Source organism: Vanellus vanellus (assembly GCF_965231255.1).
Source record: "Vanellus vanellus genome assembly, chromosome: 9".
NCBI classification, from domain to species: domain Eukaryota; kingdom Metazoa; phylum Chordata; class Aves; order Charadriiformes; family Charadriidae; genus Vanellus; species Vanellus vanellus.
In genome coordinates, this window is record NC_138914.1 from 12,810,920 (window position 1) to 12,838,290 (window position 27,371).

Consider the following 27,371-nt stretch of genomic DNA (forward strand, 5'->3'; position numbering starts at 1 on the left):
CTGTGCCTTCTGTCTGAACAACCTGGTGGCTTTTGAAGCAGACAAAACTGCATCCCATCACAACATATCTTGATCTGGCATTCACAGACTGTGCTTAGAAGAGTGATTAAAAGTCTTTTAGCTACAAAGCGAGTCCACTCATCTTTGACAAAAGGCGCTGCTGGGGACTTCTGTCCCTAAAGAGGTCACCACAGGATACAAAACGGAGCATGAACAGGTCTTCTGCACAAGGCACACTTAACATGTTGTCATAGAAACCAGTTACTTAATTCAGGCATACACAATTCTTCTAGCCCCCAGTGAATTCCAGTAATGGGTTTATTATATCACACTTCATTGGTGTCATCTGTCACACAGACACTCACATAAATGAACCAGCCTTTGATTCAAAACTCTCTTCCACGAGCTAGACCAAATAGGAGAATGGTCTCTTTTTGGGTCTGGTGGTTATAAGCAGGTCAGTATTCTACCCCGCTTTGCATGCTAATGTCTTCCTTTCATGCAAACATCATCTTCGATGGAGGAGAACATTTGTTTTCATTTCCCCATATTCCGGTTTATTAAAAACGTGCTCTTAATCTCTCAGAGCCTTGAGTGCACGTGCCGTCAGGATGCAGGTTGAAACATTTTGGTCCCTGTTTCCCCCATATGATGTTTGAACTGTAAGTCACACTAATGTCTGATGCAACATTGTGGTAATTTCTCCTTTTGTTTGGGCCAGAGTTTTGATTTACATTAGCTGACCTGAAGGCTCATTTCAGGCCCCATGACTGTATAGTACAGTGTTTTTAAATTAGAAGAACAGATGGATGGGCAAGTAGGTAAGAAACGTCTCAGTTACAGAATTGCAGAATCACTGAGTGGTAGGGGTTGTTAGGGACCTCTGGAGATCATCTAGTCCAACCCCTCTGCTGAAGCAGTTCACCTGAAGCAGGTTGCACAGGATCTTGTCTAGGCGGGTTTTGAGTATCTCCAGAGAAGGAGACTTTACAGCCTCTCTGAGCATCCTGTTCCAGTGCTCTGTCACCCTCCAAGTAAAGAAGTTTTTCCTCATGTTCAGATGGAACTTCCTGTGTTCCAGTTTGTGCCCATTACCCCTTGGCCTGCCTCTAGGCACCACTGAAAGGAGTCTGGCCCCATCCTCTTGACACCCGCTCCTTAGATATTGATAAGCATTGATGAGATCCCCTCTCAGTCTTCTCTTCTCCGGGCTAAACAGACCTGGCCTCTCCTCATAAGAGAGATGCTCCAGTCCCCTGATCGTCTTTGTAGCCCTCCGCTGTACTCTCTCCAGTAGTTCCTTGTCTTTCTTGAACTGGGGAGCCCAGAACTGGACACGGTTGATGCATAAGACTAAATGCAAGCATTGCCTGTAGATGCCGTTACAGTAGATGAACAGACCTTAAAATGGTGGGGTTGGTTTTAGCTCATGATGCTATGTTGGAAGTTGGTGTACTGAAGCTGATGAGCATAGTAGTAATTATTCTGCCTTAAGAATAGTTAAGAATGTTCTCACTTAAGAATGGGATAAGATTAGAAGCACTTGTTTCCCATTTAATATATAATTTCTTGTTGTGATAGAAGTCAACAGGCAAAACATAGGGTACTTCCTGGCCCAGTCAGGACTTAAGACATGCTAGTGGAGGATTTTCACTGAGAAGTGTTTGTAAGCATAGAAAGCTAGGTGTTGATTTTGTGGTGTTTCATATGAAGCAAATGATGTGTAGGCAATTGGCAGTGAATAAATCACTCTGCCTCCTAGACCAGAAATCATCAATAGAGCAAGTTTGTTGCCAGAAGCATTAAGATGGGGGGACCTAGGATCTCAGTAGCTGCAGAAGTGCTCTGGATCTGAACAGGAGTAAGGGATTTAGTAAATGCTGGAGTAAAGAAAACAGCAAAAGAGACATTAGGAAGTCATCTCCTTGCATTTCTACAGGACTTATTCCCCAATGCATGACACTTTTTGTCTCAGCTGTACCTTATCTGAAATGGAATGGAGATGTGTGACCCTGTCAGAGGTGAAAGATAAGGGATAATCTGCAAGAGCAAGAGATGCACCTTAATTTAGTGATACATTATGTTCTGTTGTGACATTGTCACATCACTCACCCAGATGTCTTTTTGCTTCCATTCTAGTCTCCTAAAAGTTTCTCTTCTGCCAAGTTTCCCATCATGCTCTCAGGAAAAGCCTCTTTCAGTGTTTTTGGAGGTCCACCAGAATGTGCTGACTCATGGAGATGCATCTCTGTTTATAGATGCATGTAAGTTACTGCAGCTCTACCACCTTCTCCTTTCACACCTACATTCTCAGTTCCGGATGCCAGTTGACCCAAAATCTTGCTTCATGATGTGTCGCACATGGGTTTTAAATCTTAAGTGTTCTTAGTAACCCATCTCTTTTTGATTCTTTTTGTTCCCTGTTAAAAAGGAATTTGTATCTCTTCTCCAAGTGAATAGGACAATGCCCAAGAAATAACTGAGTGTCATGCATTGGAAATGACTTCAACTCCCTCAGTAGAGAAAGCCAGTATTTACCTCAGAGAAGTAATTAGCATTTATGTGGGAAAGGTTTTGATCTTTTCAGAAATGTGGTCAGCTTGTGATGTGAGCTCCTCAGCAATCCAAGGCTTAGCCAGAATCAGTAACTGGATAGGTCAGAGTGGAGGTGAAAGAGAAGCAGAGAACACTGCAGAAAGCAGTGGTGGGGGTTCAGTCAGCTTCCTTCCAAGTCAGTTGTGAGTCAGTGCTTGAGGGGATGCCCTGGTGGCATTTGTGGCATTTTTAAACTAAGATGTAAAATTGCAGTTCTGACATGCGTGGGCAAAGCTCCTGCGAGACTTGTAGCGAGAGTAGCAGTGTCACTCAGGCAGATCTGATCAGGTATCACTTTAAATAACTACGCCCTGCCTGCCTTTATTTTCATTCATGAAAGAATCTGCCGTGTTGTATTGCTGACCTGAAAAGCCCGATGCTTTTGCAGCCTTGCCATAGTGGCATAGCACGGATTGATTAAGAGGTCTCTGTAAAGCCTCTCCAGAACTTCAGAATCCTTTTGGGTTAATGTGCTGTGAAACGGTATTTGTCGTCTTCTCTCTTAAGTTGCCATACAGATTCCTGTGTGCTGCTTTAAAGCTTCAGCTCTCCATCCCGTGGAGGAAGTGACCTCTGTATGTATTCAATTCATGTAACAGTTCGTGAAAGTATTTGGGATCTGCAAGGGTGTGACCCGTAAATATATGACTGTTCTTACTATTACTATTGTTTTCTATCATCTACTACCACAGCGTAGATTGATTAAGCATACACATTTTCATTGCAGTGCAGTTGCTGCCCAAGTTGACAGAATCATTTTGACACTTGTAATCACAAAGGCTTGCGTTGGATGAATGTTTTATTATTTGATTTTCTGCCATCCACTTCTCAGATTTGTTGTAGCAGTAACACATGCTCTTAATGATATTCCCCAAGGTTACGTTAGCACAAAAGCCAACATAGTGCAGGGCAACAGGGGATACTGCAGTAGAGAAGGAAGAGTTGTTTTGCATTTAAGGCTGAGGCATTTGCCTCAGACCCTGCATTCTCTTCCTTACCCAACCAGAATTGTCCTGTTTTACCACAAAACACTTCACATTTCTGTGCTGCTCTTTCCCCATCTGTGAAACGGCAACAGGACCCTTATATGTGTGCTGAAGATCATTAAATGGATCTTGCAAAGTACTTCCAGATTTTTGATTGGAAGGCACACAAGAGTGGAAAATTATATTAGTTGCCTAAATTCTGTATTGACGTGGCAAATTGTAATCTCCCTACAGAAGACATTTGGATGTATTTGACTTCAATGTACCATGATAACTGACCAGCAGAATTACTACTCCAGGAACAAGATAGTTTAGTAGTCAAATGATCTGCTCCACATTTCTAATATGCAGAGACGTTTCTCAGCCTGTTGCACAAAGATGAACTCAGTCTCTCCTCATTGCTGTTTCCCTGTCTCAGGTATAGTACACTAGTTTCTTCTCAAGTGCATTCTGAAGTGCACTGCTGAAACCACTGTGTTTTTGAAATCTGTCTGGACCGTTCACCTCACACCTGAGCTTAATTTGCAGCGAGGTATTACTGCCAAACCTGCATGATCACTTCCAGACAGGGAAACCAAGAGGAGTGTGACTTCTCTAAGGAAGAGAGAAGGAAGTGAAAGGACTCCAGCCCCTGTTGTGACTATAAGTATGTCTTATAATCTCCCTTTGTGCCTTTATGTCTCCTCTATAAAACGATACCAATGATATTTACTGTCTTTCCCATCTAAACTGTTTCAGGATTGATGAATGAAAAGGGTTATAACCAAACTAAGTATCTGATTACTAAGCAGACTTTAATATCCTTGTCAGACGAATTTATCAGAGCAATTGTACATTTATTTTAAAAGGAAGCCTTCTGCGTATGTTTAATAGCATATCAGAATATTCATACCAAGGGAGGGCCTTATCCCACTGTTGAATAGTGAAACCTGACTGCTCACTCCTGCTTCCTGCGTCTGAACGGTTTAATTTCTGGAGCCTATGGCTCAATACAATCAGAGTGGTCACCCCCAGCAAGAAAAGTTACACTAAACTTAGGGGGGTGATGTATTTAAAAGTCATCCAATCATCTAGGACTTTTTATATGGAGAAGAAATAGAAAGACCATGCTGTTCATGTCATCCTAAAGTAGGAAAACGGTTTGGATAAATCAGTCTGTACAAATGTGTATTTCCCTATGTCTGTTTTGTTGGAATTCTAGTTCAGTTATTGGCATCTGCAATGTAAAATTAGGCAATGTTAATCCTATTCTGTGCAACTCTGATAAAAGAAATCTGTTAAAGCATTTCCATTCATTTTCATTGATAAATAATTTCTCTTCTTCTTCCCCTTTATTTTCTTAACATAAAGCCTTTGGGCATGCGCTACCTTTATTAATGTATATGCTCAGTATCTCTTTGAGCACACACTCTCTGATTTTCACAGAATCATATAATGTTTTAGGTTGGAAGGGACCTTACAGATCATCTAGTTCCAACCCCTCTGCCATGGGCAAGGATACTTTCCACTTGACCAGGTTGCTCAAAGCCCCATCCAGCCTGGCCTTGAACACTTCCAGGGATGGGACATCCACAACTTCTCTGGGCAAAGCCAGTCTTCAGCTGTTTGAAATTAAACTTAGTCCAAACTTCAGTTATTGCTTACCTCTCCTCTGGTGCAGGGCACTGCATCTGAATACCTGGAAGTGCACATGGAGCCTTCCTCAACGAGATCATCCTGGAGCCCGAAAGTTGCTGTACAGTTGACAGAGAAATACTTGTAGGGCCTCCAAGTCTGCCCGTAGTCCTGGGATCTTTCCAACACCATCGCAGCTGGGCGAGGTGACTTGAACACAGCAATGACATGGGTCAGGTAGAATTCTGTTTCAAAGTCCAGTCTGATTTCTTCCCTGTGTACTCCTTGGGCAGACTGCCACCAGGAGATGGGGTTTGCAAAGAAATCATCTGTCATGTCAGCAGGGAGATGGGAGTTATCGGGCTGGTTGGCATTGCATTTGGTGCAGCGAGGCTGCCCACAGCCATGGGAGACCTGATGGAGGAGATTCTGGTCTGGGTAGAAGCAGTACAGTTCTGTACTGTTCTGGCCACATGTGGTGAGAGTGACTGGAGTCCTCCCTGTTGCAAGGTTTCCCACTGGAGGGTTGCAAGAACGTCCATTACAGCGGAAGGCTTGTAGCCTCATGGGATCTGAAAGACAGGCAAAAGAATCCAAACTAAGTAGAATTTCTCAAATAGTTCTCAGGCTGTAACACAGGTGACCCTGCAAATGTTCGGAGTCCTCATCTGGGGATTGACATCCAAGAAGACTCCTTCTAAGGAGAGCTACTTCATCTTTTCACACAAATTTTGGAGGGAGTTTCTCAATAAATCTAGTCCTTGGTTTTGGTGGCTAACTGAGGTCTATAGCAAACTCATGCTTATGACGCTTAACTTTGATTTCTGTTGAAAATGCAGTTTTGTTGGTCTATTGAATTTTATGTTTAACCACAGAAATCTTGTGTTTTCTTACTTTCACTCTTGTAAAGCTCTTTATCTGAGGACTGAATGTATTCAATGCATTTATTTTCATTGTTATCAGAAAGCAAAGTCAAACTGTAGTATACACTGTAGATACATTAAGAAGAGAGATGATTCCTGCCCAACAAATTGCAAAAAATAATTACACATACAAACTCATAAAGAAAGCATGTTTTTCTATAGTTACGTGTTACTGGCATAATTTTGAGGGGTGTTGAGTTTCTACTGCTCCTGTGAGATCAGCTGGAATTGTTAATAATTAGCAGAGCTAAAAATCAAGTCTCTCTTTTGTTTAAGTACCTTGAATGGAGGTAGGTGACTATATTCTGTTTGCCAAGTTTGCAAATACTGGCAATTTTTTTTCTTATTTCTAAACATCTACTTATTTCTAAATTTAAAAAAAAAAGTAGGGATAACTCCAAAGTCTTCATATTTTTTGGAAATCGGTAGTGTCTTGTGACACTGGAACTAAAGGTCATTTCAAAACCTTATTAGCATACTGGAGAAGACTGCTTTTCTAATGGCATACAGTGTCCTCTTTGCAACTTAACAGTCTAGAAGGAGTTAAAGACTGACCTTGCAAGGTCATAAATCTAATCCAAGAGGTCACAAGTCAGATGACTGGATGTAAGTCCTACAGGAAATGACCTTTCCAATGAAACATAGGATGACCATAAACCCTGGGTAATCTAGGAGCAGTTCAAAGGTCAGCTATTAGTTCAGCATTCTAGGTCAAATTTTAAAATCCCTACTTGGTTTATATTCAGACTTTCCTTGGGTAAACTAAGTGTTAAAATTGAGTTATGTCAAAGAAAAGACTCTCTAATTGAGCCGTATAAGAATACTGAAATTGTAAATGTAGTTGGATGAAATGTCCCTCTTTCCGAAAGGAATGTTTAAGGTGAAAAAAATGTGTCCAGCATGCACAGTTTCACCTTTTGAGTTGCTTCTGTCCTTAGTTCCTTAGTGATATTTCTGCTCAGGCGAGAAGAGAAAGGTCAGAGATGGACATTGTTTTGGAAAACACCTCATGCATTTTGTTTCCGGGGATTAGGACACAAACCAAAGTTGCTGTATGTCTACTGTATCCCATTGACCAACGGTGTGTGACATTTTAGCTTACATACAGCCTAAGGTAGTCTTAAACTTCAGATAGCAAGGAAGCAGATCATCCAAAAGTGCTCTTGACTACTCTTAGAAACAGGTAGAAGTCACCTTCAAAGGAACTTGAAATTATTGTGTGTTTGCATAAGCAGCTGCTGTAAGCAGCAGCCTCAAGGAAAGAGGGGTTGTCTGGAGACACAGTAGATTTCCTCCTGGTGGAGGTTGTCTTCCACCAGTGGCTAGAATGGGCTGGCCAAGATTATTTTTAGTATCCCAGTAGGAGACTGGCAGAGCTTAGAAGGCAGCAGTGCCTGAATTTCATGTGCACCTAATAGTCCTCAGATCAAAGGAATGAAAGCTGCCCCTCCTCGGTCCCACCACCACTCCCTGTGCCAGCACAGAGATGAATTTTCATGAGACAGGAGGAGTTGCAGAAGTCAGCTGGAGAGGAAAGGAGAAGAGATGGGGATGTTTGGCTCTATCAGTTCTGTTCTTTGCTCCCCAACTTCAACTGAGTGGGTGATTCTTAGCACTACTGGAGATCCTCCACCAAGCCCTCACACCATCCTGACTGCCTGATGACCATTTCAATGTGTTTTCTTTCTGATTATGAACTTCTTATTCCATCTGAGCCTAGTATGGTTGCAGGGGAACACCAGGAGCTTCAGAGATTTTATCTGGGAGGTTCCTTGCAATTTCGCTGAATCTTTTTGTCCTGAAAAAGTACTTGAGTTTCCACAAAAGCTGTTTAGATCTTCCCCCTTTTTGCAGAGCATCTGAAAATCCAAGTTTTTGGCTGCTCTGGAGGGTGAATTTCACTGAGTCATGCAGAATTCTTGAAACAAAGATAAATCTATCCTTGCAGGTCAGCAAAAATATAATGGGCTACAACTGCATGCCTCAAGAATGTCTTTGCAAGTGGCATTTAGGTTCATGTTCATGTCCAAGCTGTTTGGTAAAAATTACTGGAAATAAGGAAAGCACAGCAATTTCTGTGTTTCAACTACATTATATACTAACTGATTTTGCTCAGCGCTGCAGAAAGGTGTCATCTTCGCATCTTTGCAATTTAAGTGGGACTGGTCTTACAGTGGAGCTTTGACCAAGCATTAGCTCTGACTAAGAGTCAGGTTACTTAGTTTTGATTAACGATGGGTCCATGTTACACAGGCTATTGGATTATGGATAAATATAGCATGTAATTAAAAGAAAGTCCATCTCTATTGATGGATCCCACCACTGAAGCTTTCATAGAGGAAACGGGATGCTGGAGTTCTAAATTTAAGGAGTTATATGGGGGAAGCTTTGCAGACAACAATGTGAGAAAGTAAAAAAGGAAATATTTTTTAAAGGGAATGGTTGCTTTTTATATTTCCCATAAAAGGCCTATTAGTCTTGTATTGAGTTTTTCAGCTGTTTTTATCTGAACCTGGAAAAGGAAGAAAAACATGGTTGTTCTCCTGAACAACAGTCACAAGAAGGTTTATCTGCTCTGCCTGCTAATGCAGCCACATCAATAAACAGTTCCTGTCTGAACTGCTGTGTCATTAGGAAAATGGGAGAAGAATAAAGTGCAAACTAGCAGAAGGGAGTTTGAGAGAAGGAGAGAGATTGGAAAACAAAATCTGCAGTCGATTAAAAGGTTTGCATTTAAAGAAATCAATTGGCAAAACATTGCTTGGCCACAAGGATAGCACAAGCGTGACCATCCTCACTGAATCTGTGGAAAGAACATGAAATGTTGATTCTGGACGGCGAGAGGGGACTGCTGCTGAAGAGAAACAGCAGCCAGGCGAACAAACAACTTACTCCAACTGCCAGGAGGACTCATTGAATAATTCATAAAGTACTAAACAGTTTGATTGTTCATGGGCACTGCATGTTATTATCAAGTTGATTAGCTTTTACTCCATGGAGGATGGCTTGGCTCCATAAATGGTGTGATTAATTTATTTGTTTGTTTTCTGGTCCCTCAGAGCTGTGCCACAAAGTGTCAGGTCAATGGCACATGCCCTGCATGTGTTGTAACAATGGTGTTATCTGATGGTTAGGGAATCATACAGTTCGAGAGAGGTGAGGTGATACTATTGATATTCCTGGGACACCATTTCAAACAGACATCTCTTACCGCAGAGCCTGGTAATGCAACAGAGTGCTGTAGACATTAAAAATAGGTTCAATTTTTTGAAGGTTTTTTTTTCAACCTCCATTGGATACGTGACAGAAGAAAGGTCATATGGCAACTCAGTCAAAGCCTGCTGATGTGACTGGAAAGATGCCCAATATTTTCTGCGTGATTTGAATTGAAATTTTTATTCCTTTTCCATATGCAAATTTATGATTTTGTGTGTTCAAGTCTCCTGCAGTGAGACAGAAGAACAAATTTCACAGTTCTGAACAACATGTAAACACTAAAACCTTTGGCCATCTTCTGCTTTGTTTTTGATGGAGTGGTTTCAGTATCTATGTCCAACCTGGATTTCACTTGTTCTATATCTGTTTAACGTTTTTCTAAAAGACCAAAAACTTTAAAATGTTCTTTTAAAGCTAACCACCCTAGGGACACGAGTTGCTCAAGTTTTTATTAATCACACCTAGATCTTTACCTCTTAATGCTGGTTACAACAGAAGTGCTATACAACCCTTTGGTTTGTCTGGGGCCAAGATGTAATAAGTTTGGCAAGTCTTCCTCCATTTATGCATAGCCTGATATATTTCTGCACTAAAATAGCACTGATAACTGGAGCTAATGAGCCAGCCTTCATAAATACCCCAGAGGTGAAGTTCTGAATATGCTATGAAACCAAGCTGCCTCCATGACCTGAGGCATGGACAGAAAAATAAGATCCCGGGTCTGGGATGTCTTCCATTGGGGCCAGTTGCAGTCTGCCTGCCCGCATCCCTTCTGGAGCAACAGTGGGCTCCAACACCTACAGCTTCATTTGCAGATGAGCTGGATAACCCCAGACCAGAGGAAACCAAACCCTGCTGATAATCAGGTCCTGCAACTGATTTTAAGCTTGGTGCTAGAAATGGCCATTTTTAACCACACCACGCCCCCTCTTGGAGGGCTGCCACGGGGAGGAGAGCTGGCCCAGGCACTGCTCCCCGGGGCTCAGCATCCCTGGGGAGGTCCGGGGCTGGCTGGGGCTGAAGCAAGAGCCCAGGCTGTTGTCAGTCCCGGTATCTGTCCCAACACGTTGGAGTTTTCAGACCACTGCAGAGTTTATTTGAGCGGAGTAACGCCCTCCACCTGCATAAAACTAGGGGAAGGATCACCCAGCGTCACATCTCACAACATAAAACCTAGGTCACTTCTCCAGCCTAACCACTAAGGGTTTTTTTGTGGTTTTGGGTTTGTTTTGTTTTGTTTTGTTTTGTTTTGGAGGGTTTTGGTGTTTTTCCCCCCCCCCCCCCTTGGCATTATATTTAAAGATCTAAGGAGTCAATCCTGACACACCAGAGTGTCTTTTCTGCACAGAGATGGCAGAAGGCAAATATTGTACTCCCCACAAATACTGTGCTTCATGTACTCCCACACAACTGTCCCATCAATTTGTTTCAATTCTGACCAGGAGGGATCAACTATAGGGCTGAAAAGGGAGTTTACTGTATATGCTAATAAAGTCTGTCAAAAACATACTTCCCTGGACACTTCTCTGCTTGCTCAAGACAGGGCTGAGACTTCCAAATCATTTTACACAGATGGGCTAAGCACTGTCCAAACTAACCACAATCTGAGCAATACTGGCTCTGCCTGGAGCAGAACCTGTAAAGATTCAAGGTGAATTCAAGATTTTTATATTGCTTCCAAAAAAATAAAAATAAAAAAGTGCAACCTTTTGACCAAGCAGCGTTTGTTTAGAGTGACATTGAATCCTTAGCATCTTCACCTTCAATATCCAATTATTTTGCTGTTATTCACGATGTCCTACACCATTATTCTGAGTGTGTTTAGCTCCATACAGAACACACTCCCTCCCCTCAAATTCACGTTCCAAGCAGTCAGCTGTGGGTTGCATTACCGTGAAGATTCATTTTCACTTTGTGAATAGGATGCAGAGCAACTTTAAGCTAATTTATAACAGGCTGCTCTTCACAGCAGTATCAGCAACTTTACAAGACATGTCTGTAACCTTTCTGTGCTGTGTGTCAACACATGTATCCTATAGGGAGAGTCTGAGTCTGGGAAATTAGTGAATGCCCAAGATAAGACACTTAGAGGACTAAGGTACATGTCCTCCCTGCACTCATTCCCTATCAGGTTGTGACAGACAGCCAAATGAGTCACCAGAGAATATGACAGGATTGCAAATTTATGAGCTGTTTCCAGTTTTTAAGAAAATATCTCTTGCAGTTATGGAAATCCGCTGTCTATGTTATCAAAAAGGTTGTAGCTAGGGAATAATCTGAGCTGAAGCCACCTGATCTGCCTTTGACTTTACTGGAGCTTGCAGGGTAGCTGAACGCTTCAATCTCTTTCAAATCACTGCATGAAGAGTGTTGTTCCTGTCCTAATACTCTGAGCACACAGGTGAAATTTAAACCACTGATATGCTTTCCTATACAGAAAGAGACATCCCAAGCCAATATCTCACAGGAAAAGTCACCGAGGATGTATAGTTGTTTTGTCAATAATTATTTTTATTTTTCTGACCTGATCTTTGTAATTAATCCCTTTTAAACTTAAAGATGTATTAAACCACAGCAGGAAGAAAAAAAATCTAATGCTTTCCTTCCTTTCCCTTAAGCAATTTGTCCCTATCATAATCCAGGTATTTTTAGGACCCTATGTAAATACCATTACAGCTGTATCATTCCTATATATGCTTATTTGTACACCCACATACACGCACAACTAATCAACTTCTCTTTCTGTCCTAATCCATTTTTTCTCTTATGCTAATTTAATCTTGTCTACTGCATGTTAACTATTAATTCAGGGAACACGCTGAATGAATGGACTGTCTTGGATAAATAGTAATTCCTAAACAGTGTATCTGACTTTTAATGATGCAAAATTAAGTTAACAGAGAATAATTCAGATTCCTACAGTGATGCTGTCCAAGGATGTTGTCGTTTCACTCTTGTCCTGCGTAGGAAGGCAGTGTTTCATCCTCGAAACAAATATCCAGCATATCTCAATCCATCTACCTCTTTCTTTCTCTCTTATTTTTTTTCATTCTCAAAAATCATACACTTTTTTCTTTTAAGGATGAATGAAACTGTACATCCTATTATAAGTCTGGGAGGAGACTGAGCTATGAAGCTGTGTATTGCAGGGAATAAGAAGCATTTGTATATATATTGACTGCATTTGTATATATATTGACTAACCCAGATTCCTTATAAAAATCCAATCTAAAATAAAGTTGTTGACATATTATTTTTTTTTAACAAACAGTTCTGATTTCTATTCCCTTTCTCCTTGCTTAACTTAGGATAAATTGTTTCAGAATGGCAATATTGATTTATTTTGCTTACCTGCTTCCCCATGGCCAGAAATAAAATATTCCAAGAGCACAATCAGCATGATGCCTTTACGCTGCATGGCTGTCAGTAAAATATCTGTCCTCAGTGAAGCAAAAAAGAGCTGCAGTAATCTACAGGTTTGGTGCTTGCATGGCTTTTCTGTATTTTCTTTCCTTCTTTCTGCTCACCTTCCTCTCAGTGTAGGGGTCAAGGCTGCTGTCTCATTCTTCTTTTCGTTTGGGTCCAGAGGTGGGATTTTTTGGTTTTTTTTTCAGGGCTCAGATGCCTTCTGGGTGTCACCCGTACATTGCTTCCAATAAATAAATAAATAACAAGGTTTTTCTGTGTCTTTACCCCTCTCCATGCAGCCGGCCGGGGATGTTCACATCCCTGATGCAGCCCCTCCAATGCACCATCGAGGGCTGATGCGATGCGGAGAGCTCTCTTCGGTCCGGTCCTTTGCGGTTCTTTGGATGCTATTGCAAAACTTTCATTTGTGCTCCTTGCTTTTGGTGGAGCTCCGGTTTGGCTTTGCCTGGGCTCCCCCTGGCAACCTTCCCCCCCCCGCCCCCCCAGCTCCCGCAGTCCGCTGCTAACCGGGGGAGCGATGGGGTCCGGGCAGCGTGAACCCTGCTTTGTTAGGAGGTCTACCCCAGTACCTTCTTCTTTCCCTTTGCTCCCTGCAGCAGAGGGTCATAAGAAGAACAGAGTTGGCTTTTCTCCCTCAGAGATGATGAGAAGCAAGTGCTTTCTTGGCTCTTCTCTCTTTTTATTTTGGTTGGTTCTATTTTATTTGATTTCTCTCCTCCCTCCGCTGTCACGGAAGCCACTTCTCCCCCACCTCCGAGCGATTTGCTTCACACGGCGAGCGCCAGGGGAGAAGAGTAAAAAACAAACCCAGCGCCAGCTCGCCGGTGCCGGTGGCGGTACCGGTGCCCGGGAAATCCCCCGCCGTCGCGGCTGCTGCTGGACCGCGGCTCCGGGACCGCGCTGTCGGGGCCGGAGGGCAGGCTCGGGCGGGGGGGCAATGCCCAGCGCCCGGGCGAGAGGGGGGGAAAAAGGGGGGCTGGAGGGAGCGGTGGAGTGGAGGAGCCTTCCTCCCTCCTGCTACAGCAAGGCTTAGGGCTGGGGGTTTCCTTCCCTCCCGAGGGCTGCTCAGTTATCTCCCAAGTTTTGTCTCTGCCTCCCTTTCAGCCTCTAGCACATCTCTCAGTCCTAACCGGGCAGTTCTCCGCTCTGGTCCTGTCTGGCTGCAAAGGGGATTATTATAACATGTGATCTTCTTCCTGTTCTTTATACGTGCTGCTTTTTTTTTTTTTTTTTTTTTTTTTTTAGGGTGGAGGAGGAGGAGGAGGATGGGTCGATCCCGCACCTCCTCGTCGGCTGGGCTGGTCCTCGTTGCGCTCAGATGCAGGCGTTGTTTCCCAGCCGCATCTTCTCCTCCGGGAGCCGGTGCGTGCGTGTGCGTGCGTGTGTGTGTGTGTGTGTGTGTGTGTGTTAGAGTGTGTGTGTTAGTGTGTTGGGGGTGTGTGTGCGGGGCGGGGGCAGCCCGGCCGCTGCCTGCTGTCCCTGCAGCACCCTCTGCCAGCCCGCCCGGCACATGACACCGGCCCTGCAGCGGGGCACTGCCCGGCGCCCCGGGGACACCCCGCAAGGCCTGGGGACAGCGGGGTGGCTTTGGGGTTTGGTTTAGGTAAGGCTCACGCGCTGTACGAATGGGCACGGGCACCGGGGTTCTTTCCGTAATCACAGACGTGAGCTGGGACAAGCCAGGCAGCGAGGGGACTGGTGGCTTCCCAGAGAACCTGGGGTGTCCGCTCTGCCACCGCTGGCACACCTGCCTGCCCCAGCCGACTCTGGGGATGACCCTGAACTCGGATTTGCTCAGGTAACGCCAACACAAAGCTCCCGGCGACGCAGAGGCTCCAGCATGTAGCGATCAGGGGCAAAAGTGCTCAGCCCTAGAGATATTTTTAATTCAGGGAGTGAGTTCCCCCTCTCCCAGCTTCATTCTCTCTCTCTTCAGCTTTCACAGCAGTGTAACGCCATTCACTTCTGCCTGATGTCAGAGGGAAGCAGGTCCAGTGGGAGTCCAAATGTAGACGAGGTTATTCTTGTGCCCATGTGTGTGCAGATCAGACCTTAGAGGGATTTGGAGAATGTGGGTGATACAAAGAAGAATAAGGACAGATTTATTTCCCCTTTGGGGTGTTTCTGTAAGGCAGGGTTATTTAGCTAGGTTTTGGGGTAGAATTTTCTGACTTTACTCTTATCTTCCTTTTTTGTATGTTTTTAATAAGAAAACCCAATAGAAAATTTTAAAATATGAAGGAGGTTTTTTCCTATCCTTTTTGTCTTTGCCTATTGTTTGAAAACAGCAAAAATGCTGTATAATTACGAAACAAAATTCTCCTGCCATAAATGACAGTTAGGATCCTTCAGAGGGTTTGAGTATGCTGCACGCTCAGCTCCCCTGGGATGTTCTGAGTTCTTTCAACTCAAGCGTCTTCAGTGGGAGCTGGGGATGTGCAGTATGTCCTAGAGCTAAAGCCAATGTGACATTAATGAGATGCTGTCATTTAATAATCGTGCTTTGTTGTTATCGCTTGTTGATTGCTGCCTTTGTGGGAAACTGCAGTATTTTTTTATTTGTAGGTTTTAGGCTCATTCCTAACTGGAACGTTTCTCCCAGTTAATTTCACCAGGCTTAAACTGTGGCACTTGAGAAAATCTCCTGGCCACGAGCTGTAGCTCTGTTGATGTAATAAAGGTCAAGAAGCTCCTGCATAATTTAAACAACAACTGAAAATGGAGAGCAAAGTTCATGTTGCACTGTAAGTGGAAAATCAAAATTAAGTATATTCATTTACTTGTGATGTCTGAATGGCAGTACCATAAGACTTTCTGGTTGTTGTTGACTGTGGGGTATAAAAGTGACTGAGATCTGAAAGCCTTAATTCTTCCTCCCAATAATTGCCTGTCTTGAGAAAACCATTACCAGTGCTAATGAGTACATTTCCAGTTAAATACTACTAAAATCCATTCATGCCTGTGAGCTCAGAGGAGCTAACAGCTAAGGGGTAAATTTTGCCGTTATTGTTGACAACTGTTATTGTCTAGAAGATGAATTGATGAGATCTGAGGAACAGCCCATACCTAGAGGTGTCAAACAAAGAATGCCCATCTGAGATGAACAGTGTATATGAACAGTGATGTGAATAATAATGATTAACTTTAGTTACTTCCTAAACTATAGAAATGTAAATACACAATCCTTGAGGTCTCAGGCAAGGTTCATGCTCCAGACCATGTCTCTCATGAAGACATTGGAGGAATCAGATGATTTGGAAAGTGACTGAGTTTGCTCTAGTGGCTTAGCGCTGCACCAGCTGACAAAGCACCCAGAGAATAAACAGCAAAACTGTGAATCATTCATTTTGGGGGAGGAGGGAAGAGCCAATGGCATGGCACAGAGGGGGGAGGTGTGTCACCTGTGCCGCCTGCCCTCTCTGCTTGACAGGCCTGTTTGCAAAAGCCAGAGGACAGGCTGTCCTCTTTGAGATCACCCCGGAGTGGTGGTAGACCTCAGTCGCTTAGCATCTTGCTTGCCTGCACCCTTTGTTCCTCGTTTCTTGTACATCTCCAGTTTGCCTTGCCTTTCCTTCTCGTATTTCCTCAGCAGCTATGACCAGCCTGAAGGAAATCTGTCGTGGCCTTCCTCTATACCCTTTGCCTGAAAACAGAGGTCGGAGGAAAGGAATACCCCATGCACCCGTGAGAACCCCTAATCTCACTGCTCAGGAGAAAAAGGTAACATGGGGTTTCACAGGGCCTCACTTCTCTTCCTTTCAGATAAATGCAGCTCGAGGCAGCAGACCTGACTGCCTCAATTGCTTTTCTGAGTGTGCACCTAACTTTGTGGCAAATGTATTTCCTTGGTGTTATAATTTCAGTGGGTAATGGAACAAAGTACTGAAAACTCTTCTGCTTGCTTTCTTTCTTCCTCCCCCAGAGATAAGCAGCTTGATAGGAGGGAGATTTGCTGCACAACAGCTTCTGTGACTTTAAATAGCTAAATAAGGGGCATGAGACTTCAATGCTGTCAATCCAGCATTGTTCCTTGGAGATGAAATTATGAATGCTGTTGCAAAAACAATGCATATGTATGGGAGTGAAAGTTAACCTCTCAAGTACAATAGACATCAAATGTGGCGAATCAACATCACAGTACAAGCTACACATCTGTATATTTGCATAAAAGATCCAAAGATAATTTATTTTAACCAGTAGTCTGAAGCATCCTGGAATTTAGGCAAGTTTGTAGGGAGTTGAGTTAATTATTTGTCTTTAGTTGTGTAATGCTTGTCCTGTCTCTTTTTGTTTGAATAGTCTACGTACACACTAAAGTAATCATTGCATTATTTCATGTTGGAGATTTTAAAAAATCATCAGCAGAAAATAATCGTCAATGGGTGGACATCCTTAGGAATTTGTGTGGGAGAGGATGAGGTGGGTTTGAAAGTCTGTGCTTCATCACATGTAACATCACTTATAATGTGACATTCTGGTCAGAACACAGAAGTTCCTTCCCCACTAACAAGTTGCACACAACTTCCTTGCCTTCGTGGGAGTTCCCCACCGGCATCAACAACCAAATTCTTTCAAAGTCCGCTTCCACATTCAGAGGAGAGCCTAGTCAAAGGGTAGAAAGAGGAACAGCTGTGAGATATCCAAAAAGGTTATACTTCAATGTCAGGAGCATTCATGGCTGAGGCATTCTGTGTGTGCCTGGGAGAGCTCAGACACATGGAAGTGTGGCTACTAAGTGTGCAGAAGGGGGCTGTGGTGTGTGGTGATGGCTGTGAAGATAAAGGAGCAGGGAGTGAGTATCACCGCATGTCAGAACGTTGCCAATCATCATCTCCATTTTATCCCTTGCCTTTGCTAAATCACTTTTTCCCATGAGAAGTCTGCTATATCATGAAGGAGTCTATGTTGCAGGAGAGAAGATGGTATCTTTCAAAAGGATGCCAAACCTTACTCTCTACCTGGGAAGAGAAAGGTAATGACAAAGTCCTCACTGCCTATATAGAAAGTGGAATAGTTTCCTGCTTCCTTTAAGTGCTGCAGGGAGGTGGCAGTAGATTGGTCTTCTGGTCCCATCTACTGTCTAACATCCTACCATCATCTCTCCTTCTTATCGACAGACCACATGTGACAAGATGTCATACTAGTAGGGTTTTTTATTAGACTGTTAAAGATTTAAAATCTTCCTTTCTGATTTATTTTACACTTAATCTTCCACCTTAGACTCTTAACAGAGTTAGAGGCTCATCTGGTATTTATTTTATATCTGAGAGGTCAAATATCTTTTTTTAAAGAGGTGTTCCATGCTTACAGAAACATGTGGACAGCCAACTATAGAAAAGTTTGTCTGTCTCTGTCTACAAGGTGTTTTTTAAGTCTTGAGACAAGCTTCCATATTTTGTTGGCAGCGTGTGATGCTGAGCATATTGTGAGGCTTGTCTTTATGTATGACACTATGTTCATTTTCTAATTGAGGTACTGAGAGGAAGCTTTGACAGTAGTGAAGTTAATAATGCTCTGCTAATTTCATCAGGATTTGTCCCTCTCTTCATATGCCTTCGTTCCAGTTTTAGCCCTTTCTACAATAATAAACCTTAGCACTGCCAATGTTTTATTTTCGTGGTCCTCATTTTGTGGTTGTAATAGAAATCCTGTAAGTGAGATTTATAAAGTTCTGTGTGTTTGGGGGCTTGCGGAAGAGGTATATAATATAATTCTTCATATCATACCAACTTTAATCTTCTTGGATAAATCAAGTCATTTCTCAGAACTGATTCTGTTTATATGTTTCCTGAGTTCTCTTCCTTTGGCATTCTTTGCCTGAGGCCTGAAACAGCCACATCCTCCCTCTTTCCCTCCACAGCTCAGGAAACCCTAGCTTTCTGTTTCTCAGCATCTGTATCTTAATATAAATATGCTACAAAGAAGCTACCCCTAAAATCTTATGCATGGTGTGTCCTTTGCAGAACAAGGACGTTGCATGCTCAATACTCATTGACGTTCCAGTAAAGCTGGTGCAACTTGGGAAGAATGTGCACTTCTCAGTGTTGCTCAGAATCAGAAAAATACGGTATGTGTTCATTCACACAGCAGTTCCCTTACTTATCTTAGAGCCAAATCATGTTACAGTCTTCCTGCTACCTCAGCATGATCATCTGCTACCTGATTGCAGTATCATTTGTGTTTCTGTCACAGGGCCCTGAGGTCAGTAATGGTCCTTGATGACCTTGAACGAGCCTCAGCTGAGATCCTCACCCATGCCCTCTGCCCATAGGTTTAGGGGCTTCATTTAAGCTCAGGGCTGGGACTCCTCTCTCATTTATGTTGGAGGTGTGTCTGTCTCTAGTTCTGTCACAGGTTGTTGCTGTGCCCAGCCATGGTCTGGTCTCCAACCTGTGGGCTGATTTGCCACTATGAACCTTCCTGGTGATTTCTGAGCCTTAGCTTTCTGTGATAACCATCACCAGATCTGATCGTGACTCACACTCCTAGCTTGGCCCTAGACCTGCACATCACCATGATCTTGCCTGATGACCTGGACTTCTGGTGGAACTGGCTGCCATCCCTGGGCTGCCCTGCTCACCTCCCTCAGGTACTATGAGGCTGGGCCCTTGCTGGTGAGGTGCCTGTCCTGCTGGCTGTGTTACTCTGGCTCCGTATCCCTTAGGAAGCAGCTGGGTCTTGCTGCTTTGTGACATCTTAGTATGAAGAGCTGAAAACCAGAGCCTGTGAAGTTGTGTAGCACCTGAAGTTTTTGTTGAACTTTCTGGAGAAGCAGCAGGACATTTGACCTTAATGGTGGCTTTACACATCCAGAAACAAGGCCACTTTAAAAAGTTTATATGTTGATTGGGAAGGCCAACCTGTTGGCTCCTATTCTGGAATGTCTGGATGATGAAGAACTTGGTTAAACTTTCACAGCTCAGGGGGCATTTGTAGCAACGGGCAGTCAGAAATCGCCATGTTTCCTTCCCAACTGAGCTGATCTAAACTGGCACCTATCAGGAAGAATAATACCTGAAAAAACCATCTTGCTTTTACAGTTGCTGTTTAGAGAATAGTGCCCAAAGATTCTGGGTGTGGATGTCATCAGGCAGAAGAGGACAAATGGGAGGCAAGCAACATCTCCACTGGGAAAGGGAAGAACTAAGAATGAAACTGTTGTAGAGTTTAGCTAATCACTTCCTTACCTCATGCTTTCCTTCCTCTCAGTAAACCGGGAGACTATAAATTGTGGTGTTTGAGTATCTCAAGATCCTTAAATTGGCAGTCTTGATATTGTTGTTAGAAAAGGGAAATGAATGCCATTCCTTCTGAAGAGGCACTGGTTCTTCAGCAAACGTCAGTTAACAAAGAGGCCAGTATTCTTGATTTATTGAGAGAATCTCACAACAGATGTTTACACCTGATTGATAGGAGCAGGATTTCATGGGTTCTTTTGACTACATATTTCTTGACATTGAGAGGTGTGAATCTTGACTAAATGGCAGCAGGATCATGTTTTGCTGTATAAATGCCAGTGAATCCAAAAATGACACCCTACCAGTGGCTAGAGCTTAATGACAAGAATCAAATGTTGGGTTCAGCTGGCAGATCGAAGAGGAAGACTTTGCATCTGATGCTTGCATTGCACTGAGCTGATCTGAATCAGTAACTCAGCAAATTCAGGGTCGGTTTTTTAAAACAACTTATCAGGCTCAGGAGTGTAAGTGCAATTGATTTATTTATTAAGACACCAATGACCTCTGGACCTAGTTTTCCAGAGGTGCTGAGCACGTACAGCTTAAGCTTCTGTCAATAGAAGTTATGAACAGGAAGAATAAATATCAAATGCACAATGTCTAATAATCAGAGTGCAATGTGTCAGTTATAGGTAAAATCAATCCTACTTAAAGGTCAGAATAATGTTTTATATGGTGCTTTAATGAAATATAATGAATAATGGCCTTGTATTACCTTTCCACAACAGCATGATGAATTTGCCCCTTGAGTGCCTTTCTCAGGTTGTTCAGTTTATGACTCAATAATGAATATGCAAAATTCTGCTTGATGCACGTGGCAATTGCCCTTTCATCAAGCAGTCAGGCTCCATCTAAGCAATTTTAAGCACCTTACCTCTCTTATTGGGAGACTGTTTCAGAATCTCTTTTATTTAAATTCTCCTAATTTCAAGACTACATTTTTTGTGGCTAATTCACAGCTATTTATTCCTCTTCCAGCATTTCCCTGAAGCTCCTTCCTGCTTTGACGTTTATGGTGTGGTGAGACAGCAGTCGAATGTCACCTTTGTTCAGTTAAGCTAAACAAGCCCCGGTCTTAGTCCCCTTTCATAAGATCAGCTCTCTATTGTCTGTGCAACCAAGGCGCCCTTCCCACCCTTCATATAACATGCAAGTTCATGTTTCATTAATGTTTGCATCATCAAAATTCAGGCTTCTGCTGATGTATAACATTAATAGGTTAGAGGCTCAGTCTAAGTGAATTTATTTGAAAATTCAACCAGATTTTGCTTGCTTGTATTTCTAGGGTGAAGAAAAATATTTGCTCATCAGTTTCATTATAATTCACATAATATATTGATCAAAGACTGGGTGATCCTTGCCAGACTGGAAGCAAAACACTCATCCTGATAGTTCTCTGTAGTTCTCGCAGACAGACAAATTGCCAAATGTGGCAGTGTTTTCATCTTGATTTTGTTGTTGCAAGTGGTGCAGATGATTTTATTTTTACTTCAGAAATTTCTTAGATCTAGAACCTACTGTGATGGCTGCTTGACACAGAGGTTGACTTTGAAAATCCCCACATATTTTGACACGGTCTGGGTATAGCTGGGATTTTTGTGTTTGTTAATAACATGCCCTTGAAAAATAACTGCTTATCTGACTGGAGAAGAATAAGGTGGTATTTGGAGATGGAAGTTGCATTTGCTCATCTGGTAAATAGGTTTTCCCCCTTGTCATTCTCTGTGTGGAGTGGCAAATCTAATTTGTAGGGTTTTACTGGTCTGATTCTCAGCTGGTGTAAATCAGTATAGCTTCGCTGCTCTGAAAGGGTCTGACCCATACGCCTGTTCAGTAGCAAGTATGCCAAGAAAAACCTCTCTTAGTATGGGGCATTTTTAGTTTTATTGTTCTTTCTGTCTACGGTCTGAGACCAGCATGCTCAAATGAAGGGGCTGGAGACCTCTAGCCAGAAGATCCAGACCACAGTCATGTTGAATGAGGAGGTTTATTACTGAACTAAGGGCTTTAAAGAGCTTTTCAGGACTCCTTACCAGGATGAATGGTGATGATACCTAGGTGGGATGGTTCTAGGTGCCTTTGTTGGAGATACTGATTTCCTGTACTACAGCATACCCCTTCACCTCCTCCAGAAAATACTGGCTTCCATAACTCCTTGAACTGCCAACGGCAGGTGTCACAAACATGAGGTATCCTTGCTATACTCAGCCCTTTCCTAAACTGGGCTTCCCTTGTTGTTTTGTAGACTGTTTTCAGATTTGGAAGCAAACTTGATCCTTTACTGCCCTTTCCACAGCCTTTAAAAAGCAACCTAAAGATGATGTGAAATTCCGTATGATTTGTGAGTCTCTTCAACTAAAAGTCATTTGGATAGTGTCGTCATTTGTCAGGGAACTTATAAGATCTTTTAGCATCTTTGCACGAAAATGGCTTTTTAAAGATTACAAAATCTTTATTCTTATTATGGTTTTAATCAAATGGAACATGGAATACAGAGATGTGACTTAGCAGACTGTTACTAAAGGCAGTGATTTATTTATGGTTTCTTTCATACAAAAGGACATACTGTACTTTGCAAAGCATAGATAATGTCTTTGAAGGCAATAGGGAGTACAAGCCATGTAGTATCATCTGCAGAGTTTAATTCAGTGCCTGGTAATCACTTTAGCTAATTTGGGAGTGATACGTGTAGCATCAATAAAATAATGTAAACCACCACCCTTTGCAATACATTAGGATGCTAAATGTAGTGAATCTTTAAAAAAAAACTTAGCCCAAGAACATCTTCATCTGGGAGTATGTTACATCACGCAGGGCTAAGATCCCTTTTTTGAATGGAAAGTACAGTAGGGTCTTCAGTGTCTCTAGGAGTTCAGGGTCTCAGTCTAAGGATTTCTGATCAATTTTTTCCTTGGTAGTTCAGTGCCCCCTAGCATTGTGAGAGGGAATTCATCCATGTCTGATATTGATAGGATTGAGCACTACTTAACAAATCTCCAAGGTCTCTCCATGCAGATCCCGGGGGTGGGAAAGTTACATGTGTACAGCAATTGAATCTACAAGGAAAGATGCAGGTGGAAACACTTCAACAGGAAAGCAGGAATGGACCTCCCCTGGTGTGAGCTTGGCCTTTTAAATTATATCATCCTTGTGATAGGTTAGGCAGGCTTCCAGCTGATTGATTATTGTTCAGGGCCACCCATTTACCTCCATTGCTCTTTTACACTGATTTTTGTCTCTCTTGGGTTTTTTTGGCAGCTGGCTTTGCGCAATGCCTTGCGTTATTTCCCACCTGAAATACAAAAGAAGCTGGCACTGGAATTTGCTGAAGAACTCAGGCTGTACGGCCATATCTATATGTACAGATTCTTTCCAGATATTGAGATGAGGTAAGGACTGGATGGTTCCTATTGTATTTGGCTGCCATTTGCTTACCAGCTTTCGCCTGTAAAGCTGACCTCTAAATAGTGGCATTGCTGTGTCCTAATTTACCTCTTGTAGAAGTCATCATAACATACTAATGAAGTGCATCATCTGAAAAAATTGGATGTTCTGTGTATCTTAGATAGCAGTGGTTTCATTTCCAGTGAGGGATACTGTGTAACAGTAATCCTCCATCCTTTAGCTTTCATCCTGTTCTCTGTCCTCATGAGAGTCCCATGGGACTAGTAGGGAGACAGCATGTACCCTTCTCAATAGGCTATGGTAGGGCCAGGACAGTCTTGCTGCTGGAAAGCTCAGCACCACTCAACACAGGAAAAGGACTGTGCAAAGTTGCATCCTTGGTAATGCCATCTTTGCCATACACAGAGATCCAAATGCTGTGACCCACAGCAAGTTTTGGGTTCTAGAGGCCAGTCATTACTCAGAGACCTCTGGTTGCAACCTGGACAGAAAACTTGTGGTAGTCCTGAGCTGCTGCAAGTCAAGTCTCAACTGAACCAAGAGGTAAGATCAGATGGGTTGAGACCTGCTGTGGGTGGCTGGTTGTTTCCCGGAGTTCCAGAGAAGGCTTTCTGGGCTTAAAAGAAAGACAATTCATTTTTCTGTCATTGGAACCTGTATCTGACCTTGGTGTGTAATATGCTGTGCCTGTTGCCTGTTGATCTTGGAGAATCACTTCATTCTAGGGCTGATGAGGCTAATGTTTGTGAAGCAGAACAGTTTTAGAGAGGGCTGCCAGGGGCTAGCTGCTTTTTTTAGACTGATTGATTCCTTTTTGCATCCAGCAGGGGCCTGGTTAATGTCTGTACAGAAATTTGAATAAAGCAAGCAACTAGAAAGAACTCTGATTTCCACAAACATCCATATTTCTGCGCTGTCCATACTAGCGTGGGGTCAGCTCTTGCAGAATTCAGCAAAGGGTAGGACAACTGGAAGACTGTCTGAAAGATATTGCAGAGCTGGACTTCATAGGACCCTAGTGCTGAACTGCAAATGAAGGCACCTTCCAAGTAGGCTTGGATGAGACAGTCCACCAGCTTGTTTCCATCACTGACATCAGCAACTCTTTGTTAGCTTCAAATATTTTTTTTTTCTTTGTGACCATTTCACTGATCACTCTTTCTAATGGATTCTTACAGTCTCAGATTAAGAAAATGCATTTTGTTCTCTGAAGTCTGGTAGTATTTGATTTTTGTTCTGTATGTCCCAGGGAGCACAGTCCAGCTTAGTTCTGTTCCATTTGACAGCCATGTTCCCATACCAGCACACTCAGCTGATATCTGAACTTTGGGGTTTTTATGTTCCAAGCAATATTATGTGCAAATAGCTCCTCTTGATGAATTGTTATCATTCCACAGAAATCCTGTTATTTTATCACATCAAGCTTAGAAAAACAGAAAATACTAATAAAAAAAGTATTGTGGAGAAACTCACATGCTTTCCTTCCTGGTTTGGCAATGACTACAAGGCATTTGTTTTAGTATCCTGGTGTAAAAAACTAGGATGAAGTACATATGATCATGGGAGGAGTCCATTTGCTAAATCTGTAGAATATACATTCCAGATCTTGGCTCATGAGCTGGTCAGTGGATGTCCAATTTTTTTTGTAGTTGGCACTCTTTAGCCTAACCTTTTTGGTTGTCTTCCCTGTACAAACCAAATGTGCAGCCACTGAAGATCTATTGCCCAATAAAAGGAAGATAATTTAGAAACCATGTCAAATGATCCTATCTACCTTTAGGAATTTCCAGCGTCTGCAATGGTGACGTTGATTAGAGAAAGGGAAAGAGCAAAACTCTTGCTCAGTGGTTATACTTCATTTTGGTGACATACCTGAGAGGCCTCAGCACAATTGTACTAAGACCTGTGCAAACACAGCAGAAGAACTGCCCCTGCCCTGAAGAGCTACAATATAAATCTAGGACTAGATGTTCTAGAGCAATCTGATATAAAAAGCAGATGGTGGAGGAGAAGATAACAGTGAGATGATCACAGCAGGTGGCATTGAAACACATTAGTGCTAGGAAACCTGACTCGGGATACCTTTGCGAGGCTTTCCCATACCTCACCTCTCAGCTTTCTGGATGAAATGCATCTTATTCAGTGAAAAGACTGATATTTCTCCTAACTAGTTCAGTTTTTGAGAGTTTCTTTGGGACTGAAATTCAACCTGGGTGTTTTTCTTAGACAGGATCTTAAAAACCAAGGGCCGATGAGCCTGAAGGCAACTTCCACTGATGCTATTTCCCTTGGTGTTGCAGGACTTAGCTGCTTAGCCTGGCAGCTGTGTTATGAAGGCCAGTTCCAGCATCCCCCAAAAAATCCAGTTAAAAAGCAATGAGAGCTCTTGGCCACCTTATTTATAACCAATTGTGATTAACTGATTCAGCAAATGATAAGCTGGATACAATTTTGTTCTTTGCTTAGTTCTGATAGCAGTTAAAACCTTATTTCCCTGTTAAGCTACGTATTTCGTTTCAGATCTGCACTTTCTCCTTCCCCCCAACCCTGGATAAAAGCCTGCAACTCAAACGGGTGTGTTGGCATGCAGGGATGTTTCTGTGGGGTGTGTTGTTGTGGTTGCCTTTGTGAGTCTGAGTGTCTCTCCTAAATTTTTGTGACTACCCTTTCAGAGCGTACCCCATAGGAGACTACCCCTGCAAGACCAAATCAGCTGCTGCCATTATGTTGATGATCATGAATAATCTGGATCCCTCAGTGGCTCAGGTAAGGCACAGTGAAAATAAGGAAGCTGGATTCACAGGGCAGCAGCAAATGTGCAAGCTACTTTCTGTATGCGCTCTCATGTAAAAACTGAAGAATTTAGGCATATAGGTGAAATTAATCCTTTTGAAGATGTTCCTCCTCCCACAGATCGAATAGGATTTTAGTTGTTCATAGGCCTTCTGCTGGTTCTGTGCTCTGAGGAAGGTGCCAGTTGCTGTGCCTGTAGAGCTGGCTGCTGTGTGTTAGCTAAGCAGGCCAATTTCGGCATTGCCAAGGCAGCCTCCTGACAGAGTGCTGTGCAAGAATGTCCACTTCTGCGAGGCTAAGCCTGCAAGGGACTAAAGGCGATTCTGTACTTTCCTTGTGGTTATGTTTAGATTCCTGGGGTTTGGGGTCTTTCGGATTAAGTTCTTTAGTTTCCTGCTGTGTGCAGTCGGTGGGTCCTGGTCCTCACTCAGACCTCTGAGGCCTCCTACAACACCAGCAAGGCTCGCTCCTGCGATATGCAGGAGCTTGGTCACTGTCTGTGAGATGGGTAGAGCTCAGCTCTAGTACATCGCTTCTACAACATATGTTGAAAAATTAGTGCTGATGTTTCCCGTATCTTTGAAAGCTCGTCCCTCAAGGACAGATTTACCAGATGATTACAGGACCAAAATCCATCCTTACAGGTCCTACCCAGTGTCATGCATCTTTTTACAAGTGGCAGGGGAGAGGCCGTGCAACTATGCCCTGCTGGCCGTAGACTCTTCCAGCTCTAAATGCCAGTAGCAACCAAACTGTAAGCTCACTCAGTCCCTGTTTAAGGGAGTTTACCGAGACGTCTGTCTGTTACAGAAACTGCAGTCCAGGAATCACTATGTAGCATTCTGCATCCAAAATACCATTGTAACAACAGCAAATACCTAATTTTGAAAAAGAATTTTTAATATTTTTTTTTTTTCCTTAAATTATCACTTTTTGGATGCTATTTTTGGATTTCAAGAATCTAGTGAGTGTCGATGCAATAAGCTATAGAAAAGATTTATTATTGAGATTTAAAAAATAGCTTGGAGATACAGTGAAATGTTGCAGAAAAGTGTTTGCCTTATTGTTAAATTGTCTTTTTCAGTTTCCTCAGGAGCTTGTCACTTACGGAGGAAATGGGCAGGTCTTCAGCAACTGGGCACAGGTAGGACGTTGCTGCTTGTGCAACTTGT

The 27,371-nt window shown here is 42.8% G+C and overlaps 2 protein-coding genes across 2 annotated transcripts in view; one reads left to right on the plus strand and one right to left on the minus strand.

The window, feature by feature from the left end:
* The window catches only part of LOC309675472 (netrin-4-like), a gene marked incomplete at both ends in the record, with an annotated part of 52,521 nt that extends 39,769 nt beyond the window's left edge, over positions 1–12,752 (minus strand). Inside the window, 2 exons of the mRNA XM_082487793.1 lie at positions 5,226–5,767; positions 12,686–12,752. Of these exons, the coding sequence (XP_082343919.1) occupies positions 5,226–5,767; positions 12,686–12,752 (609 nt within the window). The remainder of the gene's footprint in view (positions 1–5,225; positions 5,768–12,685) is intronic.
* A 3,605-nt stretch (positions 12,753–16,357) lies between these two features.
* The window catches only part of UROC1 (urocanate hydratase 1), a gene marked incomplete at both ends in the record, with an annotated part of 45,573 nt that continues 34,559 nt past the window's right edge, over positions 16,358–27,371 (plus strand). The window contains 4 exons of the mRNA XM_082487878.1: positions 16,358–16,483; positions 23,260–23,390; positions 26,079–26,172; positions 27,284–27,343. Of these exons, the coding sequence (XP_082344004.1) occupies positions 16,358–16,483; positions 23,260–23,390; positions 26,079–26,172; positions 27,284–27,343 (411 nt within the window). The remainder of the gene's footprint in view (positions 16,484–23,259; positions 23,391–26,078; positions 26,173–27,283; positions 27,344–27,371) is intronic.